Consider the following 14,351-nt stretch of genomic DNA (forward strand, 5'->3'; position numbering starts at 1 on the left):
TCCAGCAGAAAGGTTCTGGGTTCGAGCCCAGCAGCCACCAGGGGCCTTTCTCTTTGGAGGTTGCATGTTCTCTTGTCTGTGTGGGTTTCCCCCACAGTTCAAAGACATGCAGTTAGATTAATGTGGGATGGCCTTGAGTGAGGTTCCTGGGTGCTGTTAGCATGGCTGCCCACTGCTCTGGGTATGTGTGTGTTCACTGCTTCAGATGGGTTAAATGCAGAGAGGACTTTCACAAGCATGAGATGAATAAAGTTCTTCTTCTTTTCAAACTGCCGCTCATGCTGCATCACAAGTCACAGTAACACACTCAGAGGAAAGCACTATCTGCCCTCTTCCACATACATAAGGTCACAGAGGCCCATCATCTAGATGCTAGTGTCACTTTAATTGACAGAAAATATATAACATCCCTCCTACCTAATTTATTAGCCAATTTTGTTCCCTTGGACTCCTGGTGCCGTGTGTGACTGGGGCATCATTGGTATTCAAACTCATGATCTCTGGGCTATAGGGTAAATGTTTTTCCGTTGCTCCAAACACATCCAAAAATGTAAACCAAATGTAGTAGAATGCTTTTATGCTCTCTCGGTTTTCATGTCACAGTATCTCATTTGTTCCATCTGGACCACATGGGACATCTCAGACAACCATAGTTTATAACCAGAGGGGAGGGGGGCATTAGAGCTGATTTACAATTGAGGAGAATCATTTTCTTAGCTGCAGCCATACTAGTCATTAAGACATGGTGCTGAGTGTGAGAAAAAAACAGTCACTGAATCAGAATATTCAGACATTGTATGTATTGTAAGACCGTACTTTGTAACAAGACTTGGTTTCCTCTAGGTTCTCCAGTTTTCTCCATCCTCACAAAAACAAACTGGTAGGTGGACTGCCTTTGACAAATTGCCCCTCAGTGTGAATTTGTGCACATGGTGTCCTGTGATGGATTGGCATCCCATCTTCGGTGCATTCCAATCTTGTTCCTAGTGTTCCTCTGGACCCAATACAACCCTGAGCAAGATGATGAAAATCACATGGAATCTCCATTTAAAGCCTTGTTATGGAAACAGCAAGAGTTAAAAGCTTCTGCAGGAGGCACCTGTCGAGGTGGACAGACGTGTAAATCTGTGTGGAAAACATTTCTAGAATGCTGTTCAATTAAAGCAGCAATGTGTGAAGGGTTTAGACGTGGATGGATGCAGTGTCAGAAATAAGGGTACAGTAGGAGTCCAATTCTGTCCCCCAAGGTACAGTCTACACTAATGTACCCCCTAGAGCTCATTATTGGACCTCAAGGTAACTATGTGCACCTTCTTAGGGCCAAAAAGGTACACATATGGTCCCAAGCAGTATATAAAGGGTACAAATAAGTATCTTAAAGGGTCCTGCCCCAGTGACAAGCCATTGTACCCTTAAAATTACAATAATGTACTTTATTTTCTACCATGAGCTGGCCTAGTGGTTAGCATGTCCCCCTCTCAACCAAGAGATTGTGAGTTCTACTCATGGTCGGGCCATACCAAAGACCATTGTTTTAAGAAAAAAAAAGGTACCTACTGACAAGGCATGCTGCAGTACAGATGCAAGTAGGGAAGTCAAACTCTCGTGGTTACCAGAGGACTAGCCCCTATCTGTATAGGCAAGAGACCGAGAGCTATGAAGATTGGTGCTGCACCCATGTGCCTCAAAGAGCTGGTTAGTACTGGAGATCAGATCCTGGTGTGGAAGGGACTTTGACTTTATTTTCTGAGACTGTGGCTGGTAATGATGGGTAATGTACCCGTTTGAGAAAGGGATTTTGGAGAGGACTGCTGTGTCAGTGGGTGGAGGGGATGGAGTCTTGTTCTGACAGACAAAAAAACATCGAGGCTCCCATTGGTTTGCAATCCAGTTGGAACATTTCCCTGCTGGACCATGTGGAAAATAAGCACTAGTTCTGCACTTAGCCTTACATGGAAAGAAAACACTTCCTTTGCCAAAATTGATCACCTCTGCTGATATTGCATGACCGACACCAGATGGCTAAAATCCGAGCAGAGCGAAGCAAAGATCGATCTCCGATCTGGTTGCATTCCCAGTACTCAGGGATTTCTCTGTAACCTGGGAGTTCATTTGACTCATATGTAATACTTCTAATAAGACTAGAGCTGAACATGTCTGAGTTTGACAGCATGACTTACATCCTGTTTCGGTCTTTCCAGGAAAGTTTCTCCACAATCACACGAAGAAAGATGACACTTCTATCTGGCTGATGACTGTCATAAAGGAAAAATCCCAGTTTACAGACTAGTTGTAATGGTATTTAGGTGAAAGGACACAGGCTTGGCTATGAAATCCCTTGTGGAGATCATATTGGGTAAATAAACTGATTATCAAGTCAAGTCACCTTTATTTATATACAGTAGCATGTTTCAGAGACAACAAGTGTCTGCCAAAGGACTGCACAATAAATCCCAGGTAATGTCAAGCAATGGTAATCATGTTATTTGTCAATGGAACAGACTGTCTTGTGGTCTGTCCACAATTATCTAGATAATGCCTTCTCAGGCAAAAGCATTTAACTCAACGGCTGCCTCAATCAGTTCCTGATCAAAATTCTGTTCAGATGTATATTCCAGATAAGTTGTGCATCCTTAGACAAATCGTGCTTTTACTTGCTACTCGACTGGAGATTTTGATAATAAATCATGGTTAGGTAACTGGACACTGAGAAAAGTTTCTCAGAACTAATCCACAAGCAACAGCCAGACTGTTGAACGGATCAGATAACGATTCGGCACCATAAGAACGATTGCGTTATCATCAGATTCTGGTGATCCTGACTTTCGCTTCTGCAGCAGGACTTAAACCCAGAGCCAGAGAATATAGTCTTTTCATAGTGTCATTTTTATGATTGGAATAAAAACTCTGAAAGAAGTGCAGTCGTGTATTGACGAGAAGATCTGAATCCTTTGCCCTCTGTGTGTTACCATGGCAAACATGATCAGAACGGTGTGACATTTTCCCGTATGGTGCACTGCATCGCTTTTTGATGTGTGCCACATTTGTATTTCAGGCAAAGGAGTGCTTCCAGATGCGAGAAGGGAGGAAGAAAAGCTGGAATGGAGCATGATCATTTCTGAAAGGAAAAATAATCTCTTGCTCTTCCCCCCTCTCTTTCTCCCTCCCTCCTTTCCTTTCTCTCTCTCTCTCTCTCTCTCTCTCAGTCCCAGCCCCTGAAAGTGTCATAACCATGCTCTCTCTCCCTCTCTCTCTATCACCGCCTTTCAGATCTTTAAAAGCTGCTGCTCTGTGCGTTTCTCAGGATCGTGTCCTCTGGCACTCTGGCTGAACGAAGCACCGAGCAAGGAGAAAAGAGAAGCAGATCTCCAGAAATAGCATCGGCCAAGGAAGGAGCACGCACGAACGGGCGAAGGAGCACGGAGTCCCACAGCGCAAAGATGCCTTTGCTCTTGAACTTGACAGCCGCTGTCCTGTTGCTCATCACTCACTGTGGATCCTGGAGTCTGGCCAGTCGCTTGGGTCCCCATAAGATCTGCCCATCCTGCAAAGACTCCCGAGCTTCTCGGGACCCTGCTGGGGCAGCCAACACAGCTGTGCTGGCTTTAGGGGAGCCATGCGGGGTTTACACGCTGAGCTGTGCCAAGGGCCTGCGCTGCATGCCTCCTCCACGCGACCACAGCCCGCTCCAGGCTCTGCTGCAGGGCCGAGGCGTATGCACCAAGCAGATCAGGACGAGTCCCACCGAAAAACCCCACACTGCAGGTAAGAGCTCGTTGCCTGTTGCAGGCATACGGTCCTGAAACATGATGATCTCTGAGTCATGCTGTATCATTGCATGCAGCATCAGAATGAACGCCATAATCCGCTTTAAGCACACCGGCATGTAGCAGCAGCTGTGTTTCAGGCTCCACAGATGCCTTATCAGACGCTCACCTTGGTCACTATGCTGCAGTGTCGGTGTCACAGGGATGATGGAAATGCTAGCAGCAGAAGGGCATGCGTAGCCTGTGAAATGCTCGGAATAGCTGTCAGTTTGCGCACAATGGCAATAAATTCCTCTGCCGTGCAAAAGCAATTCAGTGACTTCAATGACTATCAGATCACTTACAAGCAGTGTGCATGTGCATGTGCGTGTGTGTGTATATACAATCCTATGTGTTTCAAATTGGGCATGTGTGACTGAAATTAAATGGGTCAAACAGGAAAAAAGGAAATGAGAAATAAAGAAGGTCTGTGCATGTGTGTGTGTGTGAGTGCATGTCAGTCACCCACATTCTCATGGTGCTGATTCATTCACCACACGTCTCCATCTACTGTTCATTAACAGCTATTGCCTAAAACACAGCCTGTACAAAAGCAAACCTGAAATTGTTTTTTCTGCACAAATTTATAAATGATCATTTATTCATTTCTGCACTATCTTATTGTATTCACAGGTCCACATCCTTCCCACAGCGGCGAAATCGAAAAGGTTGGTGTCTTCTGATGTTATTTCATTTTCTTCCTTTATATTCCTCCAGATTCACCCTGTGAAACTCCAATTTTAACACTAGAACAGGAAATGAATCCTAAACCCCATTCGTAAGAAACCCCTCACAAAGCACATTGTATGCATGTCTTCCTCGAATCATCATGGCTCGACATCCGGAATGTTTCAGGTTCACTCTTTTTGATCTTCACAAAAGATGTTCGATGCACCCGTGCGTCATGATACAGATCTAATCACCGAACCAAAAAGAGAACACGTACTGTTGCTCTCGTTATCCGCATTCAGATCATGCATGAGCTGGAGAGTTTAATTCATTTTCCCCCAATCTCCCATCTTTTTCCTCTGTACTTTCATTTCCTCCCCAGGCTCCGTGCCGGAAGCTGCTCAACGCCGTGCTGCGTGGCCTTGAGCTCACTGTTTTCCAGTCTGATCGTGATATCTACATCCCCAACTGTGACACTCGTGGCTTCTACAGGAAAAAGCAGGTATACAATGCATATGTAATCATTTCACGTAATCAATTGGCAATCTCAACAGACAGAAGACGAAAATGCTTCATTATTATGGAAATACTGAACACAGTATACTATTATTATTATTATTATTATTATTATTGTACCATTTAATGAATCATTTCTCAGTGGTAAACTTCTGTGAACATATTTTTGACGATTAAAACAAAATGTTTTCACTGTCCACCTGAAATTGCAGAATACTATAAGATATCATCTATTTTATATAATATTGCCAGTTTCAAGGCTTTACTATATTCTCTATGCATGCTTTGGATATTATTTTAAAGCCTAAACCGACCAAACAAGGTGTATAGAGACAACTAAAAGAATATATTTAAGGTCTTAATTACAGAAACTCATGTTTTAATCCCATTGTCTGTACACCAAGTGTTGAGAACTCAATATAATGAAACAGTACAAAAACTCATACACATTCTGTAAAAAGATGACGAGAAACTTAAATATTTTATCTGATGCACATCACGTTATATCATTTTACATCAGCCTGCATAATGCTATTTTTATAATGTACACATTAAAAATGATACAATATATATACAACCTCAATTCCAAAAAAGTTGGGCTGCCATGTAAAGCATAAATAAAAACAGAATACAAATATAATGATTTGCACATCATAGAAACCCTATACGGTGGTGTAGTGGTTAGTGCCGTCGCCTCACAGCAAGAAGGTCTGGGTTCGAGCCCCGGGGCCAGCGAGGGCCTTTCTGTGTGGAGTTTGCATGTTCTCCCCATGTCCGCGTGGGTTTCCTCCGGGTGCTCCGGTTTCCCCCACAGTCCAAAGACATGCAGGTTAGGTTAACTGGTGACTCTAAATTGACCGTAGGTGTGAATGTGAGTGTGAATGGTTGTCTGTGTCTATGTGTCAGCCCTGTGATGACCTGGCGACTTGTCCAGGGTGTACCCCGCCTTTCACCCGTAGTCAGCTGGGATAGGCTCCAGCTTGCCTGCGACCCTGTAGAACAGGATAAAGCGGCTAGAGATAATGAGATGAGATAAATAATAAAAACAGAATATGAAGATCTGCAAATCAAGGAAATCCTATATTTCATTGAAAATAGTACAAAGACAACGTATCACATGTTGAAACTGAGAAATTTGATTGTTTTTTGAAAAATATATGCTCATTTTGAATTTAGTGCCAGCAACACCAACATGTTTCAAAAAAGTTGGGACGGGGCAATAAAGACTGGACAAATTATGTAATGTAAACAAACAAACAAACAAAAAACTAATTTGGTTAATTGACACCAAGTCAGTAGGATGATTGGGTATAAAAAGAGCATCCCAGAGAGATGGAGTCTCTCAGAAGTAAAGATAGGGAGGGGTTCACCGCTCTGTGAAAGACTGCGTGGGCAAACAGTGCAACAAATAAAATTGCAAAGAATTTGGCGATCACATCATCTATGATACATAATACTGTATTATTTTTAAAAATCTGGAGAAATCTCTGTATGCAAGAGACAAGGCTGAAAACTGACACTGGATGCCTGTGATCTTCAGGCCCTCAGGCAACACTGCATTAAAAGCAGACACGTGTCTGTAGTGGAAATCACTGTATGGGCTCAGGAACACTTCAGAAAACCATCGTTTGTGAAAACAGTTCATTACTGCATCCACAAATGCAAGTTAAACCCAGATATAAACAATATCCAGAAACACCACCACCTTCTCTGGGCCCGAGCTCTTTTACGATGGACTGAGGCGAAGTGGAAAATTGTCCTGAGGTCTGACGAATCAAAAGTAGAAATTCTTTTTAGAAAATCATGAACACCACGTCCTCCAGGCTAAAGAGGAGAGGGACCATCCGGCTTGTTATCAGTGCACAGTTCAAAAGCCAGCATCTGTGATGGTATGAAGGTGCATTAGTGCACATAACATGGGTAGCTTGTACGTCTGGAAAGGCATCATTAATACTGAATGATATATACACGTTTCAGAGCAATATGCTGCCATCCAGACAAAATCTTTTTCAGGGAAGGCCTTCCTTCTTTCAGCAAGACAATGTCAAACTGCAAGTATTACAACTGCATGGCTGTGTAGTAAAAGAGTCCAGGTGCTAAACTGGCCTGCCTGTTGTTAAAAGCAGAGGTGATGCAACAAAGTGGTAAACACACCCCATCCCACCTTTTTTGAAACCTGCTACATGCAAATTCAAAATGAACATATATTTTTCAGAAACCGCTAAAAAAATGTTCTCAGTTTCAACATTTGATATGTTGTCTTTGTACTATTTTCAATCAAATATAGCGTTTCCATGATTTGCAAATCTTCACATTCTGTTTTTATTTACATTTTACACAGCTTCCCAATTTTTTTGGGAACTGGGATTGTAAATGAGTAGAGAAGGCTATGCAAAAAAACTGCTTCAGACTGCCTGAAGCTCTCTGAAATCTCATAACAGATGTATACGTGTCTACGTAACTAAGTAATGGAGCTCATGTGTCTGACTTACGACACTTTAAAACTCTCAGAATGCTCTACATATTATTTTCTCGCATGTGAAATTATTCACATTCAGGTTTTATGTTCGAAAGCAAATTAGTAGGCTATTTTTCCTGTAGTCCTTTTAATTAAAGAAAGACATGTTGTATTTTTCTGTTTATAGTTACATTTTGTACACCGTGCCTCAGTGAATGAGTGCGTTTTAGTTTAAGCATGTACCTATTGTTCCTCAGTGTCGGTCTTCTAAAGGCATGCAACGCGGCCACTGTTGGTGCGTGGATGAATTAGGCATCACCATACCATCCGACGCTGGCGAAGACGGCGCTTTACCGTGTGACGGAGAGTGAGACGGGGCACGCGGTGCCACAATTCTGAGCCAGGAGGAAGAAGAGGAAGAGGAGGGGAGGGGCGTAAGGGAGACGGGAGGACAAGCCGCTCGTGCTAGACACTACCTGGCCAGGAGACACCAGGGGAAAACCACTCAACATGGGAAACACATGCTCTTCGCTCAAACACTCCATCCAACGCACCAACTGAAGGTTCACGTCACTGCCATACCCCTCTGCAGGTCCTGCAGTGTGTAAGCACAGAGCCAACGAGACACTCCATCACTCCACCTCTGGTAGAACACCTCGAAACAAGACTCTACACCCTGGCCACTTAGTAGCGTCCATTTTTCTGTGATAGCCATCACTGCCTGTGTCTTGTGTATCTCTGAGTAGGCCGTAAATACTGTTAAAGCGGGCGTGGGCGCCATTTTTCTCTCCGCCTCCCCTGCCATCCCCTCTCCCTCTCTCCAAAGATACACTGACTAAATTAATAAGTACGAAAGCAAATTATGCCTTTACATTTAATTTATTCCGGAGTATTATTGTATTCCCTTGGAGACGTTCATGTATTTCATGTAACCAAGACATCAACATTGCTGTACATGCACATGATTTGGGAAAACATTTAGTCCTTTCTGTTTTGACAGTCCGAACGTTACTATACACATCGTTTGTACATAAATCCACTTTTTTTTTTTTGGTGGCTGCCATTGGGTGATAGGTTCTTGAAAGCTGACGGCTATTACTCTATCTGAAAAGGCATATTTTTATATACTTCAATACAATATTTTATATATAGATTGATGCTTTATTTAAGGAACTACAATACCATGTATTTTTATATTGTCAACATTGTTTTTTTTTTCATTGTCAAGTTTAATTTCATGATGAACGTGAACACCAGGCTTTGATGGCACATTTTAGGAATAAAAAAAAAAAAACCCACACCTTGCAGAAATATTGTACTACGATACATGTTTGAGCAATTATTCTCTCATTTCCTGATCTGTAATATTTACGTTGATCATTCAGAATTGGTATATATTACAATTGTCATTCAAAAACAAAAAACAAACAAAAAAAAAAACCACATGGATATCTATTTTCTCTCTCCAAAATGCATAGAGGAAAAAAATGTTGAAAATGCACAAATCTTCATACTTCTCTTGTTGTATTGGTGTGTGTGCCAGTGCCAGTGATCGCAGAAGGCTCTGCAAAGCCGTAAAAGTACAAGAACTTTCAGAAAATAAAGAACAAACAGCTATATTACTATGATAAGTGACAATGTACTGTGTCTCATTCGAAAGCTCCATTAAAATGAAACTAAATGTAAGGTGCAGATATAATGTGGGCCTCAGACTTATGATTAATATTGGACAGATGAAAGATTATTTTATGGCAAATGTTAGGGGTGTACGGTTATAGGAAAACAATCAAAAACTTTACACCCTGAAGTGGATTATTTTCCTATACCAGCACATCCTGAAGTATTATATTCCTCTTATACCACAGCGATTTGCCAAATCAAACAATTTCTTGTTAATTTCATATCATTAACATATGACTCTGTTATTTACCCAAGCAAAATGATTAGTGTTGGCTGATAATTGCTATGGTCTAAGAGGTATAAATCTGTTTATACTTACATTTAATGTTGTGGCTCTTCCACAAAACAATGACTTCTTTTCATGATCTACATCACAACGGCTATATAACGTCCCGTCACCAGCTTTTCTTGCATGTTACCAAGAGACTGCAGGACACAAAGCCTTCTGACCTGACGACTTTGACGTGTCAGAAAAAAAAAGAAAAAGTTACAACTGGAGACCGGCGGCACGGTGGTGTAGTGGTTAGCGCTGTTGCCTCACAGCAAGAAGGTCCGGGTTCGAGCTCCGTGGCCGGCGAGGGCCTTTCTGTGTGGAGTTTGCATGTTCTCCCCGTGTCCGCGTGGGTTTCCTCCGGGTGCTCCGGTTTCCCCCACAGTCCAAAGACATGCAGGTTAGGTTAACTGGTGACTCTAAATTGACCGTGAGTGTGAATGGTCGTCTATGTGTCAGCCCTGTGATGTCCAGGGTGTACCCCGCCTTTCACCCATAGTCAGCTGGGATAGGCTCCAGCTTGCCTGCGACCCTGTAGAACAGGATAAAGCGGCTACAGATAATGAGATGAGACAACTGGAGACTCATTCCATAAATGCTGAATAAATGTTCCCTCGCAGAAAATTTCAGCATCTTAACAATAACAGATGTTTTTAAATCAGCTTGCAGTCTGTGGAGCATCTGCCATGTTACTAGGGTTGGAATACACTGCTGTAGCTATCTGTATCTGTTCAATGCTCCAAATATCTGTATCTATATCTGCATTTGAAGTTAAACCCAATGAACCCGACCACTATATACCCAAAATACTGAAAGAAAGAAAAAAAACCTCTGGGGCAGAGTTACGCAACCTCGGCTGGAATGTACCCAGTCTGTTTTTTAATCTTATTATATATGTATACATACTTGGTCGGGTCAATGCTTTAGATGGTTATCATGCTGGAAAATTTTTCTTCTGCCAAGCTTCTGGAGACTGGGAGTCATCTTGTCAGCCAGAATTTTGGTATATCCACAGGCATTCATGGTGCTGTGCCATCTATAAAGGTCATCTCCCCAACACCTTTTGCACTCATGTAGCCCCATATCATCACACTTGCTCCTCCGTGCTTCACTCTTGGGACGATGCATTCAATATGCTAGTCCTGGCCAGGCTCATGCCAAACATGCTAGACCCCATCTGAGCCAAATATATTCATCATGGTCTCTTCTGACCAAACAATGTGCTCCCAATTTTCATGAGGCTTCTTTTCATGTTCTTTGGCAAAGTTTAATCTCACAGTTTTGTGCCGAAGAGTAAGTAAGCAAGGTTTTTTTTTTTCTTGGACGCTGTCCATAGAGATTGGCATTATGAGATGTCCTTTGCACTGTCTGAGCTGTCATAGAAACTCTTATTTCCATCGATAACCTCTGGGTTAAGTCTGAAGCACTTTTCAGAGCTAGATTGTGTAAGTAGTGTACCGTCCATGGCGTTATTTTAGGATGACGGCCAGTGCAGCTCTGATTAGTGGGACAATGGGTCGTTCTATACCTCCTGATTACTGCTGCAACTGTGTTTCGACTGATTTTTCGTCGGTCGCTGATCCTTTTCCTTCTTTGTGAATGCGAAGTCTCACAATCAGATTATATATAGAGGATATTACAAGGTGGCGTGAAGATATGAAGTTTATCTTTGAGTGGTGAATGTATATTTCATGAGTGAGTGAAGTGAACGAGTGATATATTTTTCAGCATGAGAAGATAAACTTCATATCTTCATGCCACTGTGTCATATTCTTTATATTCTATGGACATATCTACACAAACAAAAAAAAATGTTAATTTTGAACCTGTTCACCATTTTGACAATGTGTGGGAAAACACTGGGAGTGACGATATATTATGAATTATTATACATATAGGACACTTTTTCGATGGAATAAAAACATGTATTCTATTCCCTTCTAGTGAGTTTCGTTCATTTGGTTTGACAGCATGCAATATTGTTCGCATATCGCTTATCCTACATGTATTATGTCACTGTACCCAATGGAGAATGAGCGCTGAATATGGTTTACGATATTGCATGGTTGTGCGGTACGGTGGTGTAGTGGTTAGCGCTGTCGCCTCACAGCAAGAAGGTCTGGGTTCGAGCCCCGTGGCCGGCAAGGGCCTTTCTGCGCGGAGTTTGCATGTTCTCCCCGTGTCCGCATGGGTTTCCTCCGGGTGCTCCGGTTTCCCCCACAGTCCAAAGACATGCAGGTTAGGTTAACTGGTGACTCTAAATTGAGCGTAGGTGTGAATGTGAGTGTGAATGGTTGTCTGTGTCTATGTGTCAGCCCTGTGATGACCTGGCGACTTGTCCAGGGTTTACCCCGCCTTTCGCCCGTAGTCAGCTGGGATAGGCTCCAGCTTGCCCGCGACCCTGTACAGTATAAGTGGCTACGGATAATGGATGGATGGATATTGCATGGTTGTCAAGACAACATGACGTCGCAGGCATAAAACTTCCACGCTAGACAGCCACTGTGACAATTTGTAAACAAACATGGCTGCCAGGTTTGCTTTGTTAAATATGGAAGATTTTGAGACAATTTTGAAAGATAAAGACGCGTTGAACACCTGAAAGGAATGTATAATAATAATAATAATATTGGCTGGCTTTTTTCGTGGTATATCGGATATATTCCACTGAGCTAGCATGATACTGAACAAGCCGAAATAAAAGCCAGCCAATATTATTTCAGCTCTGTGATGGATTTTGTCTGAAAAATGCCAGATTTTCAACATGAGAAGATAAAATTCATATCTTCAAGCTAACATGTGATTTCCTTTTTATTATACAGACACATTCACAAACAAAAAGTACTGAAATTTATCAAAACAATTCATCAATTTCCTCATAAGTGACCCACACTATATATATATATATATATATATGCTATTTACCAGCTTAAGGTCGGTCCGTATGGTGAAATACCGCGACTGAGGTCAGTATTCAAGGCCGAGGTCACGGTATTTCACCATACAGACCGACCTCATCTCATCTCATCTCATTATCTCTAGCCGCTTTATCCTGTTCTACAGGGTCGCAGGCAAGCTGGAGCCTATCCCAGCTGACTACGGGCGAAAGGCGGGGTACACCCTGGACAAGTCGCCAGGTCATCACAGGGCTGACACATAGACACAGACAACCATTCACACTCACATTCACACCTATGGTCAATTTAGAGTCACCAGTTAGCCTAACCTGCATGTCTTTGGACTGTGGGGGAAACTGGAGCACCCGGAGGAAACCCACGCGGACACGGGGAGAACATGCAAACTCCACACAGAAAGGCCCTCGCTGACCCCGGGGCTCGAACCCAGGACCTTCTTGCTGTGAGGCGACAGCGCTAACCACTACACCACCGTGCTGCCCCGGACCGACCTTAAGCTGGTAAATAATATATTTATTTTTTCTTTATCAAATTCTAACAGAAAACGAGAGCGCTCGAAAGGGAAAACCGAGCCGAGCCGCCATCTTGAATCCTCATTCACAGCTGTAATGCAAATTGCTTCCTCCTCGGTATACGAGTGCACTTCCATGGCAGGAAAAAAACTACATTTTGCCGCCTATGTAGTCCCCTATTTATACAAATAGGAGTCATTCAGGATTCAGCCATGTTTTTGCTTAGTGTTTTTGCTCGACCAAAGTTATACAGTATTATGACCTTTATATTGCATAAATAAAGCCATTTGGTGAAACTTTGAAGAAGAGATTGTACTAGTTTAAAAGTTTTTACCTAACGTAATATTATATATTAGGATAACATGGTCCAAAATGGGCCTCATTAACTAATGACATCAAACTGTTAGCAAGTTAGAGGTTTTAGCTTTCTCCTGAAATGTTTTATTTTATTTCTTCTTCCTCAGGGTAGTAAAACTCGCTTTCGCTGTGAGCACTGTCATTATCGCTATCCATGATGTAAAATTAATGCTATTCTCCTGGTAAATACTATATTTATTTTTTTCTTTACCAAATTCTAACAGAAAACGAGAGCGCCCGAAAGGGAAAACCGAGCCGAGCCGCCATTTTGAATCCTCATTCACGGCTGTAATGCAAATGGCTTCCTCCTCGGTATACAAGTGCACTTCCATGGCAGGAAAAAAAAAACTACATTTTGCCGCCTATGTAGTGCCCTATTTATACAAATAGGAGTCAGTCAGGATTCAGCCATGTTTTTGCTCGGCGTTAGCAGCAGTTAGAGGTTTTTAGCTTTCTCCTGAAATGTTTTCTTTTATTTCTTCTTCCTCAGGGTGGTAAAACTCGCTTTCGCTGTGAACACTGTCGTTATCGCGATCCATGATGTAAAATTAATGCTATTATACTGAGAAATGCTGGCAATAATTTATAAGATTGTTGATAATCTTATAAATAAATCTTATAAAAAAAAGATAAATGTTGACAAAAAAATTCTACTCAGTTGTTTGTTGTTGTGAGCGAGCAAGCGAGTCACCAGAGGTCCGTAACCCGCTCGCCAGCCAATCAGAGCGCAGGATTTGATAGAACCCGGACCGCGAATGTCAGGGTTTTGGTTTCCATGTCCCGGATGGAGCTCGTAAGAAAAATATAAATGATATATTTCCCAGTACTCGTGTTCATATATACATACACCACAGAGTATCTATTACAGTATGTAAATATAATACACGGGTTAGGTGTCGACATATTTCCGGCTTAACGAGATCACGTGGTCTGGCTACGGCGCCACCTATTGGCTCCCGGAGCTGTCCATCTAGAACCGGGTTGTTGTTGATGACGCCCCCAGGTGAGCTGCTGCCAGTGTTCCCGCTCGGCTGTTAGTCATGTTTTTCCCCTGGAATGGGGCGGCAGTGTTTCAGTGATTTGTCTGTTAAAGCAGCGAGATTTCGTCCATCTCGAAAAATTAAAATATATAATTCTGGACTTGTGTCTGTGTGTTCGGTTGTTTAG

At 42.4% G+C, this 14,351-nt stretch overlaps 1 protein-coding gene across 1 annotated transcript; it reads left to right on the top strand.

Annotated features, from left to right (window-relative positions):
• Positions 1 to 3,262: 3,262 nt before the first annotated feature.
• On the top strand, positions 3,263 to 9,080 carry igfbp6b (insulin-like growth factor binding protein 6b). Its single transcript, XM_060937580.1, has 4 exons — positions 3,263 to 3,765; positions 4,440 to 4,474; positions 4,858 to 4,977; positions 7,707 to 9,080. Exons 1-4 carry the CDS (start codon positions 3,441 to 3,443, stop codon positions 7,818 to 7,820), a joined length of 594 nt encoding a protein of 197 aa, XP_060793563.1. The 5' UTR covers positions 3,263 to 3,440; the 3' UTR covers positions 7,821 to 9,080.
• The last annotated feature ends 5,271 nt before the right edge of the window (positions 9,081 to 14,351 follow it).

Source organism: Neoarius graeffei, chromosome 13 (assembly GCF_027579695.1).
Source record: "Neoarius graeffei isolate fNeoGra1 chromosome 13, fNeoGra1.pri, whole genome shotgun sequence".
Lineage (NCBI taxonomy): Eukaryota > Metazoa > Chordata > Actinopteri > Siluriformes > Ariidae > Neoarius > Neoarius graeffei.